At 39.0% G+C, this 18,030-nt stretch overlaps 1 protein-coding gene across 1 annotated transcript in view; it reads right to left on the reverse strand.

The window, feature by feature from the left end:
• Positions 1–202: 202 nt before the first annotated feature.
• Positions 203–18,030, reverse strand: part of BICC1 (BicC family RNA binding protein 1) — a 33,207-nt gene continuing 15,379 nt past the window's right edge. The window contains exons 9-19 of the mRNA XM_027898279.1: positions 16,630–16,788; positions 16,048–16,244; positions 15,628–15,769; positions 14,797–14,953; positions 13,217–13,382; positions 11,856–11,895; positions 11,046–11,200; positions 8,611–8,764; positions 6,330–6,490; positions 4,315–4,414; positions 203–3,051 (exon numbers count right to left, since the gene is read on the reverse strand). Coding sequence (XP_027754080.1) covers positions 2,921–3,051; positions 4,315–4,414; positions 6,330–6,490; positions 8,611–8,764; positions 11,046–11,200; positions 11,856–11,895; positions 13,217–13,382; positions 14,797–14,953; positions 15,628–15,769; positions 16,048–16,244; positions 16,630–16,788 — 1,562 coding nt within the window. The 3' untranslated portion in view covers positions 203–2,920. The remainder of the gene's footprint in view (positions 3,052–4,314; positions 4,415–6,329; positions 6,491–8,610; positions 8,765–11,045; positions 11,201–11,855; positions 11,896–13,216; positions 13,383–14,796; positions 14,954–15,627; positions 15,770–16,047; positions 16,245–16,629; positions 16,789–18,030) is intronic.

Genomic DNA, 18,030 nt, shown 5'->3' on the forward strand with positions numbered 1-18,030 from the left:
CCAGGCAGTGTATGTGATAAAAAGAACAGTAAAACACACGAAGCACTAGCATGTGAAAGAAACATGTTGCAATTATGTCAAATACTGCTTTCTATATTTTATTAACAAGCAAGCATCCCTGGAACTGGGTCTATGTAAAAAATACTTCACAAACCAATCAGAATACAAGGGTGTTATATAAATTTATTTTATGCAACACTGATTAGTTTTGAAAATTCCCATTTTTAATGTCTTAATTTCAACTTTTATTTTAAAAAAAATCACTAAAAGGACACAACCCACAAAAATACAATCTGTATCTGCTCTATATTTACAGATAACTGGTCACTATTAAGGCACAGATTTAAAACTAACATTTTATGTAGCAAGTCAAATATTTGTGCATAATATAACACTAACAATACGGTACATTGTACTGTTATATTCCCTTTGTGGAATCAAAGTAAGTGAGAAATTTTTTTACTTCCAGTGTGTTCTTTTTCTTTGTGTGTGTGTGTGAAGCCCTACTGAAAAACAATGTTGTTCAAGGGAAATTCTTCACTTTGGTGTAGATGATATAAGCACTGCTCAGCAAAAGACCACATCAACTTAATACTGTAATAAAATGAGTTTCTGAGTATAGTACCGTCTGGATACGTAGCAAGTAATTACAAAGGGCTAGAGTGTAAAAAGTTTTCAGATGCTTTGAAGTTCAGGCAAAATAAGCAAGGAGGGGTTGCAGAAAACTCTGTACAAAGTGCTGCTGAATATTTATTTCATTAAAAATATTTTATAAAATAACATGGTTGAATACAATTTGATTTGCCAACGCTGCTCTTGGATGGAAATGACAGCTTATCTGTAAGCACATAAGTAGTCCCTGTGAATGGAACTACCTGCGTGCTCAGAAGTAAAGCACAAGTGTAAAATAGTTTTAGAATGAGAAGTCATGTCTTCCAAAGAGAGTTTCCGTGAAGTTGCTCTTGCCCATGTGACACACAAGTATCTCTGAGATATGTGGATACTGACTCTTGGCACTGAGCACAGTAACTGGTGTGAACAACTGCGTACCAGACACAGTCAGATCTGTAGTACCACTGCAAAACCAGGCAAAGATGCTACCTGACCTGGAGGGGAAGTCACCCAGTTATACACCATTAAGTAGATATGGCTGAAATGATTACTGAGCAGCAATTTTTAGTTAACCACAAGAAGACTTATATATTATTGCTTGATCATCTATGCCCTCAAGTAACAAGTCTCTTTAAATTCCCTTTGTGTGTGCAAATTTCTCTATACATCATTTTGCATTCTCACCTTAGAAGAAAGAATTATCCATGGAAAGTGTCAGAACTCTTTCTCACCCATTTTTGCGTAAAACCCAACTACTGTAAATGTTATTCTAATGCCTTCTGTTAAGAGCACTTGACAGTGGTTTATGTCCATCTCAAAAGGCTTGTACACTGAACATAAATAGTACATTACAGTAGAGGTAATTCACAATACTTCTCATGGGAATGCTTTTCAATTAATGCTTGGAAACTACGTATTGCATTGCAAAAAGAGGCACTTCACGAATTCCTTCATTATATCTGAACCCTTCATAAGCCCATAACACAACATCTGTCAGGACAGAGGAATAACATTGCCAAATCATTCGGACTTTCACAGTATAAGAATGCAAAAGTTAGCTCTAGCCACTTATAACATGGACTCTTTCCACTGAACATAACTTGTTTCAGAAATAGTTCATCTCCGGAGTTTGAAACACTTCTGCAGCTGACAACTACAAATCTGGATTGAACAAAACAGATGTTATTACACCTATTTTATGTAGGTCACTTAATCGCTGCATGCATAGTCATGTAAGTCATGTGTCATTTATTAAATGGCAACAGTGCTGTCTTGTCAAATTAGATTAGTTGTCTGTTTAATCAAACTGACAGCCCAGAGCTCTAGTTTGATGAATGCCTTTCATTCTCTACCATAAATCTGCAGTAGATCAGTTTAATCTGTTACGTATTGTAGGTGTATAGAATCTAAAAATAAAAGTCTGATATAAATAAGTGTCCTTTAGTGGCAGGGTACTAAAAATAGCCCTTTGCTTTGAGACAACCATTAAAAACAGTTTTAGCATAAGAGGCAGCAGTTAAATATGTTGACTGCAAAGGGTTAATATTGCAAGGTCCATTTTGGTCTTTCATTGCATCTGTTACAGTGAGTATTATTGCAGGCAGCATTACACTGCTTCATAAGAGCATAATAGGACTGGTCCACTACCAAGTGACTTGATTTTGGAACAATCTCTTCAGATAACTACCCGGGAGACAGAGAGAGGAAAAAAAAAAAAAAAATCTGCATAAGAACCGGTTTCTAGTACCATTATAGTGAGATGTGACTTAATGCAGGAACACCTGAAAAAATTTGATTAGTGCCAATATAAAAATTGATATGGAAATGAAAGAGAGAAAAAAATTTCCACAGGACAAGAAATCAGAACATGTAAAGTGCAGAAAGACCTCAATAATTATTTTAAGCAGTACCAGAAAAATCCATCTTGATAAAACCAAATCTATCCTCTCTGGCATCCCAGCTCTTCATTCTTCCTTCATTCAACAAAGTAAAAAATTCAGTGCATACATTATAGTTATAGGTAATAAAATACTAAACAAAGAACCCTATAATATTATTATTGCAAGTTCTGTCCAATCTACATGAGTAAAACGTAACCCACATTTGGTGTTTCAAAAGAGAACAGACAAAATGTGTTTTCTCTGTTGTTTTTTTTTTTTTTTTTTTGGCACAGTATTGTGCAGACAAAATGCTTTGGTCCTTGACGCCCAAACTCCCAAAGTGCAGAGGGTGGTGTGCAGTGAAGGCTGTCCACAGGATTGCCATGTCCATCATCCTTCCAGCTGACCTTTCGAGCCACAACTTCCTGCTACCAGCGGCCGCTGACACTGGCAATGTCCGAGTGATACTGGCGCGGGAGTCTCCCACTGGCTCCACCTTCCAGGAATGAGGCGCGGATGTTTGATGGGTCAAAGAGCTTCCGTCGGTTTTTATTCAGTTCTGCAAAGGTCAAACACACACACACAGAGAAATCTCTCATCAGAAATTAATTTTAATATTTTGATCCAAACCAGAACGCAAAGGTTCTGTTTAAACAAGCAAAAATATTTTAGACAGAACAATATGAACTGAAGATATCTCTGATAATCAGTGTCAGGTTATGGCTCAGAGGCTGCCTAGGACACAGGCATCTATTTGGTGCAATTCTTATTTGGCATTGGTACACTGGGAAGCAGATAAATTTTTGCAGTATTGGTTCAGAACCAACTGACACAGCTGAAACACTTCTAAAAGTTTGTCAGAATACTCAAAGACTGCAATCTTCCCAGAGATACAAGCTACAGCACAGCCATGCAGTGTAAACTGAGATGACAGAAAAGCTCACTACCATCTTGAGCATTCTCAATGCACAATTCTTTATGTGAATCACAAAACTTGAAGCAATATCTGAATAAGGACTTCCAGAAAAAACAGATGATCACCTCTCATTCCACCATGCACACTAACCTTGTATTAGCAAAAGCTCATCCAAAATATTTTTTCCACCACTTTTCTATTTTTGTAACTAAATTTCATGATAGATAGAAATCACTGAAATATTGCATAGATATTCACAACTGCTACTAAGTACAATGCATTTTTGCCCTTTTTACTGCACTATTTAAAATTAATAAAACATTCACTAATGGCATCAGCAGAAGAGATTGGGAGGAAAATAATCTAGTGTTACAATGAAGCATCTCAAAGAAACTCTTCCTCTGATACAGATTCATTGCCTGGACAAGGAGCATAACACTCCTACGTAATAAGAAACCTCATCCTATTTATCACAATTAGCAAAATCTAGTTAGGCTTTATATATACAGCACATTTTAAGAAATGTGTAGTAAAGTGGAGGACAGAGAACTAAAAGCTGTGACTGGTATGTAGTGCCATTCAGACCCTGTAGTGCCTGCAGTCCCAGAGCTTCTTGGACCCACCGTTTTGGAGCATCCAAAAAACGTCACGATCTGCAGTGAAACAAACTTTGACCAGGCTCCAGCTGTACAGGACTATTGCAACTGAGTTGCTGTTGGGTAATGGGAGAAAGCTCTATAAAGCCTGGTTTTAAGCACCTTTGGTGAGGGGCAAGCTAATATGACCTCTGTGGACTTACGTCTTAGTCCTCCCAGGTTCCTTTGCCAACTATAAACACACAACTCGAGTGAGAATACAAACAGACGATGCTTAAAAATCAAACAAATGACACTTTGTGTTATTTACCTGAGATTGCAAGCAGCATTTTTCTTCTGGCCCCAAAAGTTGTGATTCCTAACTCTTTCAGGTCTTGATCAGTAAGAGTAAGGAATGTCTGCAAATCAATCTAGAGCAAAAAAAAAAAAAAAAAGGAAAATTAGGCAAAACAAATTATTCCACAAAAGTATTCAGTGATAAATGTGGTTCAGAAAAGCTTCACTTTTTTTCCCCCTACTGCTTTGTACAGGTACTCTATTCCTACTCAGCCAACCTATTCCTTGCATGGAAACAGCAACTACAGCTTTTCAATGGCTGCTTGACACAGTTGCTCAATCTACTACATTTCTGACTGAGAAGGAGAAACCAAAAAGTAAGCAGTTATAGAAAAATCACAGAAGATCAACTAGTCTTATTTATGAGTCTTGAGACTGAGTATTTTCCAAAACCACTACAACACACTTGGGAACACTGTATATGCCAGGTATCTATGTCTGTAGATATAGTAGGTGCTTCAGACTCCAGCAGGTCAGCACAGGAGGATTGCTCAACTCCTGGTGACACATTTGAGTTCAAGCACCGAGCATTCCACAGTGTGTGCAACCATGGATGTTTGTGGTATTTCTTCTCCCGATACAATTCACAGAAACATAGTGGAAAATTGTTTAGTTTTCACCCTGGCCAAAATACTTGGCTCGTCTCACACCTAATCAGCAGCTCTTGAGGTAAGAAAACCCACAACTAAAACACAGCTGCCAAGCAAAAGCCACCCTTAGTATCAGAAACCAATACAGCCATCTCTCCTTTTTAGGAGAGTGGCTAAAATAACAGGAAAGGGTTAAGAGACTGGATAATATGGGTATTATGGAACATTCAGAGGCGTACAGAGGAGATAAACCTGAGGAGCTGTACACAGAATTGAGGCACAGCTGGATTTACTAATTCAGATTGAGGATTGACCCCACAGCACTTAAGCAGCACGATTAGGGAGAGAGACAACGAATGAAGGCACGAAACGCGCCAGATGCAGCTGTCCCCAGGCTGAGCCAGCAGCACTGCACTTCAGGGGGCTCAGAGTGCACGGACAGGAGTGACTTAGGGCACAGGAGATAGTACAAGTTTGCCTCCTGTCCACCCTTCTAACACTGTAGAACACACTTGAATGTATTCTTGGTGTGTGCAGACCTCAGTGCTGCTGAAGACACAAAGTGGACATACGAGTCAGAACACAAGAAGATGCCAAACCCAGCTGTGGTCCTTCCCTTGTACCACGTGAGATACTGAAAAAACCCACATGGACACCTGTTTTCCACCCCACTACACCCAATTCCAGCAGTGTGGCACAGACAACTTCCCATTTACAACTACAGTGCTTTTGGGACAAGCTCAGGAGCTCCATGCCTAAGCCTGTAATTCTTGCAGCTGGGCTCACTGTACTTTTGTGACCAACTTAAATCTGTCAGCAGAATAAACTATCTGCAAATAACCAAGTGGACTCTACCTATACAGCATTCTATGGATAAGGAATAGTTGGAATACAACATTAGCTGGTGTGCAGATGGAAATCTCACACAGTTGACTGACCATATCTCCCTGTTAGGAGTGGATCAAAGGAAGTCAACTGGCACACAGGGAAGAGGCCAGGGATGAATATATATGTGACCCCAGCATGGGCCGAGACAAGACGTCACTGACAAAGGCAGATTGGATTTCCATAACCTACACACGAAACAGACTGAAACCTATGACATTCTAGTCAGCATCCTAGTTTACCAAGTGGGAGCCAAGGTTTAAACTTCCTTGAATGACAAGAATCCAATCCTACTTTGATTCTTCGTTAAGTATAAATCCAAGGTGCAGGATAACACAGCACCCGTGTCCAGGCTCACTATCTGGAAACTGCAATGTGCATGGAACACTTTGAAGAACAGCCCATGAAAATCCTGCCACAGATGGAGAGTTCTAAGTGGCTTTGGTCAAGAGAGAAAATAAAAGCTGCTGGAACAAATCCTACTAACACAAAGGTGTTTCAGAGGAACACTAACCTCTTGCTGTTGGAATACGTCTGTGTATTTGCCCAAACCAAGTTTACTGAAGAGCTCAGGCAGGTCAGATCCCTTGAACAAACTGTTCAGGTTACAGCCATTGCTTCCTGTCAGCGAGGAAATGCAGTCCATGTAATTGCTGCTACTGAGATAGTGCTCAGCTGAAAGGGAAGAAGGGTATTTTTTAGACACTTCACAGAAGAGCACAATTTTCTACCGACATTATATTCAAATAGATCATTAAATCACAAAATACTTAAATCTTTGTTTTCCAGAAAAGAAAAGAAAGCCTCTCAGGGGGCTAAGAGAATGAACACAATGACACAATTTTTTTGTTCATTAAGTTCCAGTGTTTGTTCTCTCTCTATATATTTCTATTTGGGTAAACATTTTAAATGATAAAACATTTAAATGATAAAATCACATTATGGGATGAAATCACATGGATACAAGTCAGAAAGTCATGGAAAGAGCTGCAAGACCCCATGGCTTTTCCTCCTCTTAAGCCCTCTCCTCTTTTCTCCAGTGACTATTTTGGAAAACATGATTGCACACAAATGCAACCAGCACTTTTTGGTCTGGATGGGGAAAAAAAAAATCACACTGGAGGTATTCCTGATAAAAGGAATATGATGTGGCCATTATTTTACTACAATAGAGACAAAAAATAAATAGAATAGTTTATAAAATACTAAGGCTGGAAATACACTCCCTACACAACTTTAAATTACATTCCCCAAAGGTAATAGCTTTAAAAAGTTTCCACAATGAGTTTCTTAAAAAAACCCCCAGAAACCTGGTTTGGCAGTGCAATCCCTTTCCTCCATGTGTGCATACTGATAGTACACAATCACATAGTTCCTAATTATTTTTCCTCATGATGTACAAGAACAGAATAGCTCCCAGGGAGTGCATCAAGCACGAGTGTAAGTGGAGCCATTGGGGGTGCTCCCTCCCTCACTACTGACAAGGGAAGAACAACACTGAAAGCATAAGCAGCTTGCAGCAGGCAAAGGGTATTTTCCCAGGTAAGCAAAATTAGGATTTCCCCAGAGACTTCTGCTATGGCCTTTAATACAGAATGCCAAAAGAATGTGAAAAATTGCCATTTTTCACCACCAGTTGTGCTACGTTTCTTATTTTTTCTGGGCACAAACTAGTTGGAAGCATTTGGGACTGGATTTACAGAGCTTGGAGAATTTCTGTCAAACTCAGCTCCATTTTGGAAAAGAGTTTTAAAACACAGTAAACTGTTTAGTGTTGAAAATGTGAGTGTTAGGTTTGACAAGTGAAGCAATAACTAATTTGAGTTTTTAAGACTTTAAAAGGTGGTGCCTTGATTTCTTCACTACCAAAGTAACACTGAAAATATCCAAACAGAAATTCTCAATCGTTCCTCTTACTGCAGTCAGGAAGCATTATCTTAAAAATAAAGGAGAAATTCAACACAACTGTGCAATTGTGTCAATGAAGTCACACATTTCAGTCCTCCAGCACCTATACATTAAGGTAACTACACTTGTCCAGCCAACTCAGAGCTGTTTCTTTTATCCTTCCTCTACACATTTTATTCTCTGGGAAAGCCAGAGCTGCCACAGAACAGTTTCCTGCCCTTCCAGTGTATTTTCTGTATTTGAAGATATCCTTTCTTAGAAAGTCCATCTGGGGATGGGGCAGCCACAGCCTCTCTGGTCAACCTGTGCCAGGGCCTCACTGCTCTCACAGCAATGGATTTTTTCATAATATATAATCTAAATCTACTCTTTCAGTTTGAAGTCATTCCTCCTTGTCCTGTCAACTACAGGCTCTTGTAAATTTGATTCCTGTGATCACAATTGTGCTTTACAATTCAGTATCAGCACAGATTATGACTTCTTCAGTGAGCAAATAGCCCAATAAAGACCTGGCTGTTCTTGCACTGGTAACAGAGCAGAACAATGGCGGTCTAGAAATAAGCTTTTATAAAGGTCTGGTTTCAGAACACCTTGAAAAAAACACTTGCATGACAGCAAAGAGCCTTCCAGCAAGAATGTCTGGCATTTATAAAATTTCCTTAAGTTTTCCTTTTGGACCATCATTTGTATATCATGTGACACTAGCTTGCATGTGCTTTTACATTTCAATTTGTAAAAAAAAAAAAACCAAACCCACAAAGCTGTTTTACAGTTGTCAGTAATTTAAATCCCTAGTGACGTCAGGATGCATTTATATTAAAGCAAATATTATTGATATCAATATGATTATTTTTTTTAAAAAAATCAGGTATTAGGAGTTAATTAACCTGATTTGTTTTGTTTCCGTTTGGGGCTGCCGATTGAGGAGACAAAATCATGAGCAGTGGGTCCCAGCCCATTTCGGTCTCTCCAGTTATCAGATTCGCTGCCACTTCCCAGGTGCTCCCGACTGCTGGACCGGGACAGAGACATCGATGAGCCCTGCAAATCACAGAAAGAAAGTTTAGGCAGAAAAACAGAGGTTTCATTGTGACTCAGATGTTTTCTTTGAAACAGCTCAGTTAAAAAAAAAAAAAAAAAAATCCCAGCTTTTAATGCTTGCAAACATTCTTTTGGCAGTTGATCAGTGGTCAAATAATTGCAGACCGGACACAAAAACAGCAGGTGTGCTTAAAGCATACACAGTTTACAGTTTTTAAGCAGGAGTTATTTAAAGACCATGATTCAAAATAAACCGCTCGGTATTTCCAAGTTTGTTTCCAAAACATTCCACGGTATCGAATTCCCACACAAATTCTAGACAAAGCAGTCTATTGACTACATCCCTTCACAGGGAAGAGAACATAACAGAACATTTATCTGAAGATAAGTGGCTGAAGTACACAATATTACAACAATTCTGCAATGGCCTGTGAATTTGCAGTTTTGTTTGTAAGGTGTTTGTTTTTTTTTTAAGAGATTTTATATTCCTGTAAAATACTAATCATGACCTCTCATCACTGTGGGTAAGAATGTTACAAAATAAGGTAACAGTATTCAGTGGGGACATAGCCCAGTGAAAATGACATTGATACCACACACTTACATAAGCTAAAAATTGTGGAAATTAACAATTTCATTCTATACACTTCCACTAAACTGCCATTGAAAAGCATCACTCAGGACACTGCAATCTTTTATACTATTCAGTAAAATTGACAGCACTGAAGAAACAAGGCAAGAGCTCCTTATCACTGGTAAAATCAGGATGGTGTGAGCTACAGTTAATATGGCTCCAGAAAAGAAGGAAGGTAAGGACTGACTTTAAGTCTTACAGAAGAGCAAGAAGACTCAGGGCCTCTACATTACTTGAGTTAATAATGATGTCTAAGAGTTGTCAAGTAAAAGAAAGATGTCATCCAATGTTTCTGGAAAACTGAATGCACAGTAAAATACCACAGCAAAGATGAAACACGTTTGGTGAGCTTATTTTACAGATTCACTTCCCAGACATTGGATCATGATACCAATACTTCATCTTCTCAAAGGCTTCAGCACGTGACTCTCAAAGGTGCATATGCAGCGGAAATTGGTGGTACTGTCTCCAACACAAACGGTGTTGAAACTGCTAAGCAGAGGAGGATACTACAAGGAATCCAAGATTTTCAGCCTCCACAGATGTTTCCACAATAGCTCATCCCAAACAGTGGTAACTGGAGTCCTAACATGGTAGAGAGAGCTGCCGTGGTCTGTGGTCTGCTCGTGGGCAGACTCCAAGTGACTGAGACACTGTGTTCTTGGTTGGAATGACAGACCCACTTCGAGACTTTAGACATCATGGTCTGTGGAAAAAACCCATCCCATTTCAACAAACCAACCAACAACAACAACAAAAAAAAAACTCACAGATTTGGGCTGTATCTTTTTCTCTCCCCTAATTCCTACTGCATTATGTGTATCCAAGCCTACTCATGTAGCTGAATGACTCAAAAAGCTGGCATGTCAACTGGAGAACATCACAGCACATTATCATGGTTGAGTATTTCTTTTGCATCAAAAGCTAAGCATACCCCAGAGAGAAGCTGCATAAGCATACCACTTACATTTTATGTAAGTAGGACTGAAAAAGGTGTCCAATATGGAAGTGGGGAAAGGTTCCAGCAAGGAAACACACTAAAAATCAACTTTAGAATGCCTTTGGAAAGTAAAGAACAAATTCACTGCAAGATTCCCATGTTGGGACTCTGAAGAGACTTGCTGGACTCTGGCTGCCTTCTGCCTGGGAAATTTCTGGAGCCAGTGAACAGTGCAAATAGAGAAAGCTGTTACAGTTCTACAGCTCTGTCAACATAAGATTTGCTGCAGACATTTCTTGTTCTGAGGTTGTGCTCCATCATGCAGTGATTCACATTATATAGTTTATCTGCTATGTATACACTGTTTTCATTAGGTTACCAAATTTCTACTGCTTGTCTGCAACAACTAAGATATTTGGCCCCATAAGTTGTTTTAAGTTTCTCTAAACAAATATATTTTAAGCAGACTTCCATGCTCTGTGACTTCTATAAGACCTGTAAAAGAGATATAACTGTGTGTGTTGGGCTGAATGTATTCCATATGCCTTAATATTTATGTAAGAAGCATTTTTCACCATAAAATATATTCAGAACATTAAAAATCTTATCTGCAAGACTTTTTTTTACAGAAGTTATGGACATTTCTCAAGAGAAATAACTGTATCACTCATTAAAGTAAAATTCCCTTGCAATGTACTTTTTTATACCTCATATGTAGTTGTCATGGATGGTTTGTACGATACATGATTCGCTCTTCTTAGTTCCTTGATAGTTTCTGCAGGCATGGATTTAGAGAAGCCCAAACCACTCCACGTATTTGTTGGAGTTCTCACTTCTGTTACAACTGGTTTCTTTAACATAGCTGAAAAAATACAGAGAGAAATCAGTAAATCTCAGCCTCAGTGAAGGTGCGAGAGGTTAATCCTGCAGTCATGAACAGCAACAACTGCAGCCCAAACAGCAAACTCCAAACATCTCTATTTGCTACACAGCTTGAATCCTGCCCTTCCTAAAGGCAATTTACTCTGTCAGAAGATAGTTAAGCCCCACAGGGCTGCATGGAAGCCAAAAGAATCATATCTGTTTTCAAAAGAGGAGCTGCTGGTTTTCTTTTGGTGTGAGTTTTTTTTTAAACAAGGTCAAAGATATGGTGAAGTCCCTTAACAATTTTGTAACTTACTTAATCCCTGAAGTAAGTAGCCATTTAGCCAACATGACAAACATCATAAATTTAATTTGCATCCAAATAGAGTCAGGTATTACGGTTATGAGCACTCTGAAGACAATATGGATCATTTGCATACAGATATACTTACATTTCCCATCTGCAAGCTGTTCATATTGTATTTTATGCTATGTTGGTGTTAAAAATTTTTTGGAATACAAAACTAATAGACAAGTGTTTCACTAACAATTTCAGATTTGATTAAAAATCAAATTACAGAACTGAAGATTCAGAAAATCATTTCATCCATGTACAAAACAAACTTTTCAGAAGTCACTGTTCGTGCACGTACCTTTGGTTGCCAGTAGTTTCTTCTGTTCATAGTCAAATGCCTAAAAATTAAACATGCAGAAGATAGCTTAATTGCCATTCTAACTAAATGTCACTCTGGTACTCATCTCTTTGTGAAAACAAAGGTTTTTAGAGTGGCCAGTGAATATATCTAGGAGAAACCTGAAGTACTGCACAATAATTTGACAAAATTCCAATTAGAGCCTTAGTTCACTGAAACATAGATAAAGATTTTGATTAACTATCCAATATCCATTTGAGTGAGGGTGTAGCAATATTTACAAACTGCTTAGGTACAATTTTTATTTAATTTGTTTTTAATAAGACACTTTTTCAAGCATAGTTTCTCTTCCTTAACCATCTGCACTCCACAATTAAAACATTCCTCAACAGTACCAAAAAGATAAAATATATCTTAGCAAATCCAGGCATCATGGTTATTTTTAATAATCTTTCAAGTTTAGTTCTTGTCCACACACTCATCTTGTGAAATGGAAAGAACTTAAGTGTTGTGAGAATTTTAGAAAAGCTTGTATCTGTACTGCCTATGACAATGGAAGATGTGAAGTTTAAATACCCCCGATCAAACAAGCTGCATCTCACAGAATTACAGGTTAGCAAGTCTAAACACACAAAACAGAAGTATTAGCCTGAAGTGTTACATTCTCTACTACAAATAATTAGAGGAATAACTAAGGAAAAGAGTTGCAAAACACTAACTTTCATCTTGTTCCACTATTCCTTACAGTCTGGTAATGCCCATGCTCTGATCTATACTGAAAACTACCCTATTACTACTGCCTGACAAACAGTCAAAGGGGTCTCCCTTCCTCCTTGGAGGGATTTGCAGTAACATTTATAGTAGTAGGCTGTGGGTAACCAGGTAGGAACAGTACAAGAGAAAAGAAAAAGAAAAAAATCTGTGTACAGATTCACATTTGCATAGCAAAACCACTGTAATTAAGCCCCATATAGTAAACCTGAAGCTATAAAAAAAAAAAAATTGCGTTGACACACAATTGTGGAAAGTTGCAAAAGGTCTTCTGTAGATGCAATTCTCTCAAAGTAACAATATAAGATTTCTTAAAGGCAAATGATGCTTATGTAGACTAACACAGCCACTCAATTTTTCTGTACCTAAATTTTTCTTATTCAACAGAAGCATAAGAAGCTTTTCTGCCTCCCAGAATTTTTGTTGACAACCCACTCCGAGGTCAAAAGAGTTAATGACTTGGTTGTGAATGCTTTTACTGAAATGCTAACGACAATTCAGTCTCCAGTCACCTGTGCATTCCGTGCTAATTTCCCTCAGCAATTAGCAGGTTTTGTGCTGGAATTGGTTGTATTCAGGGAGAGGTGTACCTGCATGTTGACGTAGGAGGGCTGTGGGGCCAGACGGGCTCGCTCAGAGTTCTGCTGGGCGGCCGCTGCTCGCTCTGCCGCCCGCTCACTGCCGGGAGCCTTCTTGTCAGCCACGGGGCCCTCGGGAGCGCTTAACTCCGCGTCTGACAGCAGCCTCTCTGCGGTGCTGCAGGGGCAAAGGTACTGTTAACTCAGCCATCTTTTTACATGCAGCAAACATGCAACGCAGTTTTGATAACAGAGCTTTACCCCGAGAAGTTTGGCCGTAAAATTAAAGATGTGTCAGTACACAAACATCTTTTAGCAGTATTTCCCAAAGTTTCAGCTCCCCTGTACCTGTTGGTCGGTGAAAGAAAACATGTATTGCTCCCTCCTATATTATGAACTAAGAGGCAGAGTGTAGACTCAGTTTTGAGCTGTCTGGTATCTGGAATAATTGAATGCCTTGCTCAGGCCAGCAGTTCTAACAGGTAGTTATAGGACAGTTTTAAGAAATAGATCCTATCTACGTTACCTGTTAGATCCTAGCAGGTAGTTGTAGGATACAGATTGCACAACAAGGGACTAAGAAAGTTAACATACGTCCTACTTGCCTTTAAACTTCCAATATCTGCAGTCCTACGTGCCTTCAAGAATTGCAGTCCTACATGCCTACCTTACCTCCTAATGCAACCTTAATGGTTTTTTTCCCTTAAAAAAATCAGCCACATTTCAGGCTACTCTAGAACAGTAATGTCTGACTTCAAAGCCACGTGATTATGTCGTAGAAGCTGTAAACTACTACCCCGAAAATATGCCCTAGGGAAACTGTGAGAACTGTGCCCTCAACGAAAAGAACAAGGCATGCAAACAACTGACTGACATACAAACAAGAGAATCTGGTTAGCAGGAATTCTTGGATTTCTAAACTAAGAGAGTAGAGTTAATGAAATACATATCATAGCTTTAACAGTGTAAATAAACGAAGCAAAAGAAAATATGCGTCTCAAAAGAGTGGTGATAAACAGCTCCCAAGAGAGACAGTGAAAACACAACTACATCAAACAAAAACATTGCATTAGGAACAAAACCTGCGTTGCCAAGAGGTATTGTGACTCAAAAGAGCCTTTCCCACTGCTGTCTCGTCAAAAAAACCCAACCCAACCAAACAACTGTTCGAGAGCATGCTGCTAATGCCCTGATTATTGTTTTTCTGAGAAGCAAACAGCCTCAGGTACACACAAAAGGAAGAAGTTGTATTAGGAGCTATTCTCAAAGCAAACAATAAACAAGGAAAGTGTAAAAATATATCCTTTAGCAACAGGTAATGAAAGTTCCTATGACAAAAATCCCTTTTCTTTTGTGGGAGAAGAAAGACATTTATTTTTTTTAACAAAAAATACTTACGATGTACAGAAAGTTGGCAGTTGTCAGATAAACTGGGGACTATAATAATGCCTAATGTGATTAAAAATCAAGGCCAAAATAAATTAGTTCTTTGAGTATCTTATGACTGAACCACTCCTTCTACGTACAAAAACATATTAAGTAATTTTGTGTTGCGAAAGTCCCATTAATCTGTATTTATACACTCAACTTACTGTAAGTGAGAGTTTTTGGTGCCTTGCAGTAACTCAACTGTTTGCCTCTTGGCACAGGCCTGCCTGGAAGAGCTCATCATCTGCTTCAGATCACTGGTATTTGCAGAATGGGAAGGACTTCTTGGCATGCCCACTTCTACAAAAGCATCATTGCAACCTGTAAGACCAATAAAAAGAACAGTTAAACAACAACCACCCTTTCATGCTCTAGTGAATTTACCAAAGGAATGACAACTATGGGATAAAATCTGCTCTTCCTCCTCACAGAACTGTTGTGGTCTTCTTGGTTAAGGTTAGGAAGTCAGGTATGTAAGTTCAAATGCCCAAAAAAGGTGTTGGCATTCACATTTATAGTAGACACACTATGCATTCTCTTTCTTAAAATATTTACTTAAAATTAATTAGTATTAAATGTGAAGACTGACAATTAGAAATGACTAAGGATTTTGAACAAATCTGTGTGTTCTAAACACATAATTTTCTGCAAGAACGTTCTCAAAGGCATTAATTATTTCCCCTTGTTAAAGAGCAAACATAAAACATCATTTTAAACCAGGAGAGATTGTTTTAAGCTGCTGAAAAAAAAAATCCTCATAGGTTACTTCCCTCTGTCCCTAGGGAATGTGTGAAATATTACAAGTGCATTAGGTTATTTAAGGTGTATCAACAGTACATCTCCCTCCTTCTGTTTACTTTCTTTGACAACAAATCTGGGAGATCCAGGATTGTTTTCCTGTGACATGGTTGCAAACCCAATGCAGAGGGAATATCTTCATGCACGTCAGCTGCACAAACACTACCAGACAAAGGAATGCAACATCAAAATCTTACCTTCTTCACTGTTTGACTTGGCAGCTACTTGTTCTGAGGCACCATGAGTACTTGTTTGTCTCACTGGATCACTGTGGTTTGCGCTCAACACATTCTCCCCCAGCGATGTGGCAGCCAGTGCAGCATACTTGATATTTGAGGCCTGGAACGATCGTCAAAAACCCCTAAAAGTGATTTTTATGTTTAAGGAAATACTAAAGCAATTTCCTATCTGTGCAGGAGAAAAAGAAACCCATCCCCGGTACAGGAGAACAATATGTCTGAATATTCTGTTTTTTTAGTCATATTTGGAAACACTGCTGTTATATTTATAAACTTAAAAGCTTTAAGAACCTACTGACATAGATAAGTTTTCTCTTTCAGCTTTCCACAGCAGAGGTCTAGTACAAAGAGATCTGGTTCTCCAGAGGCAGCACCTACCTTTACATGACCATTTAAAGAAGGTGAGACTTTTTTACTCTCTGATTGCATGCCGTTAACGTGGACTTCGACGGGAGTCAAGCCTGGTGGTGGAGATGGAGTGTTTTGACTATAATTAGGCACTCCAGACAACAGAATACTAGTTAAGGTTGCTTGGGCAGTAGATGGTATCATTAGGTGTGGAATAGCAGAAAAACCTGGAACAAAATTGGGTTATGTTCTGATTAAGTTTCTCATTTAATCTTCTCAGGCATTATATAACTTTATACAAGTCTTTATGTAGCTCTGATAGATTACTAAAAAGTTTCCACTGGAATTACATCCCAAAAAATAATGCTTTATCTGTCCATTACTGGTTAGATCAACTTAGCTGTTTTTTATAAAACAGATAAAAACATCCCATGGGACTGCACGTTGTAAGTTTATATTAAGCTATAATTTTAAATGTGCATATTTACTCATCTATCCATGTTAAGATAAATGTAGGAATCAAGGTTCCAGAGAACAAATTATTCTGGACTCATCAATTGTCACTCTTAAGTGTTGCACAGATCATGTAATTCACATTGAACTTCCACCAACCTGTGGTGTTTGTGTTAGCAAGAGATGTTGCCCATAACGTGGGACTAGGAGTGCCTGAACTTGGACTCTGCAAGGGGCTCACAGAGCTGTTTAGGGCATTCAAAAGAGAGTTCGGAGCAGCTGAGGTGTTGACTGACAGGGCTGTTGGACCTAAAAGGCCTGCAAAAAATTATGCAAGTGAACTTTTAGATAAGACCTGCAGAAAAGCATTTTTCACAGAAGTACCAATTGAAAAGAAACAAACAAAACCCCACTAAATTGCACCAGCATGTATTTCACAAACAAATTTTAACATTAACCCTGCTGTTCACTTGGTGCAGAGAGCACACTAAGAATGCCTGTTCTTGAATTCAGAATCAAATATCCAAGAAGAAGTGGAGCATCTTTTATGTCCTTCTACTGGACCCTAACTGTTGTCCTACCAGAGTCTGCACCAGTTGCTTCTCAGCCCCACCATCCCTTTGTATCCCCTTTATTGCTTCTGATGGTTTGTTTCAAAGGAACATCACACAGAGACAAGAAAGCAACTGTACTACACTACCTTACTTTCATTTCAGACAATAACCCCTTTCCTCAGAAGCTCCCATGAATGAATCACTACTTCCACACTAAAGACCACTCAATTCCTTTTTGCATCTTCAATACTGACTGCAAGCCACCCCCCAAATGCACTGCTTACTGCCAAAGCATTCCCTCAAACCAGCTCTTCACGTGAGAAGATTTATAAACTCAGCACTATACACTAGAAAGGTAAAAACTCCAATCCCCCAAAGTGCAGGCATGACAGGAAGTCACAAAAGCAGCATTAAAACCCACTGTCAAATGGCACAAACACTTGTTCCTGTGTGACCCCAGGGCAGCCTTTGACATGGAACCACACAGCAGGTGTGGCAGGTCACAAGGGAGCATGGTGGTGACAGGAGAACTCAGCTTCATGAACCAGTTTTGCCGAGGTTTGTCACAAAATTCTTCTGGGACCGCTTGGCTTTCTACACATTTCTGACACAAAGCTTGAAAATAAAACAGTAATTCCAGTCTGGGCTACGATCTGCTTCTATAAAATTACATTAAGACACGAAACATACACATTTCTGTCCTGAATTACATACTGATAAGCAAGGTCTAAACTAGAAGCTCATGTATCCCTAAATTACAGTGAAATACAGCCAGAAGGGAAGTGTGCTGTTAGCTGTGTTAACTTCCCTGCGCTGCTGACAGGCTTCAGTACCTACACAAATTCAGGGCAGCTTGAGGCATCAGGATGCCAAAGACATTGTAAAAGGCACATCCCACCTCACCTGTATTTCCCTCCCTTTCAGCTGAGTGGTTCGAGTGCTTCCAGAGATTTTGTTTCTACAGGGATGAGTCGCACACCTGATTACAAGAGCCCTGGAGGAAGCT

The sequence above is a fragment of the Empidonax traillii genome, unplaced genomic scaffold, assembly GCF_003031625.1.
Source record: "Empidonax traillii isolate 1590-97213 ecotype Southwest subspecies unplaced genomic scaffold, ASM303162v1 scaffold588:size748185, whole genome shotgun sequence".
Lineage (NCBI taxonomy): Eukaryota > Metazoa > Chordata > Aves > Passeriformes > Tyrannidae > Empidonax > Empidonax traillii.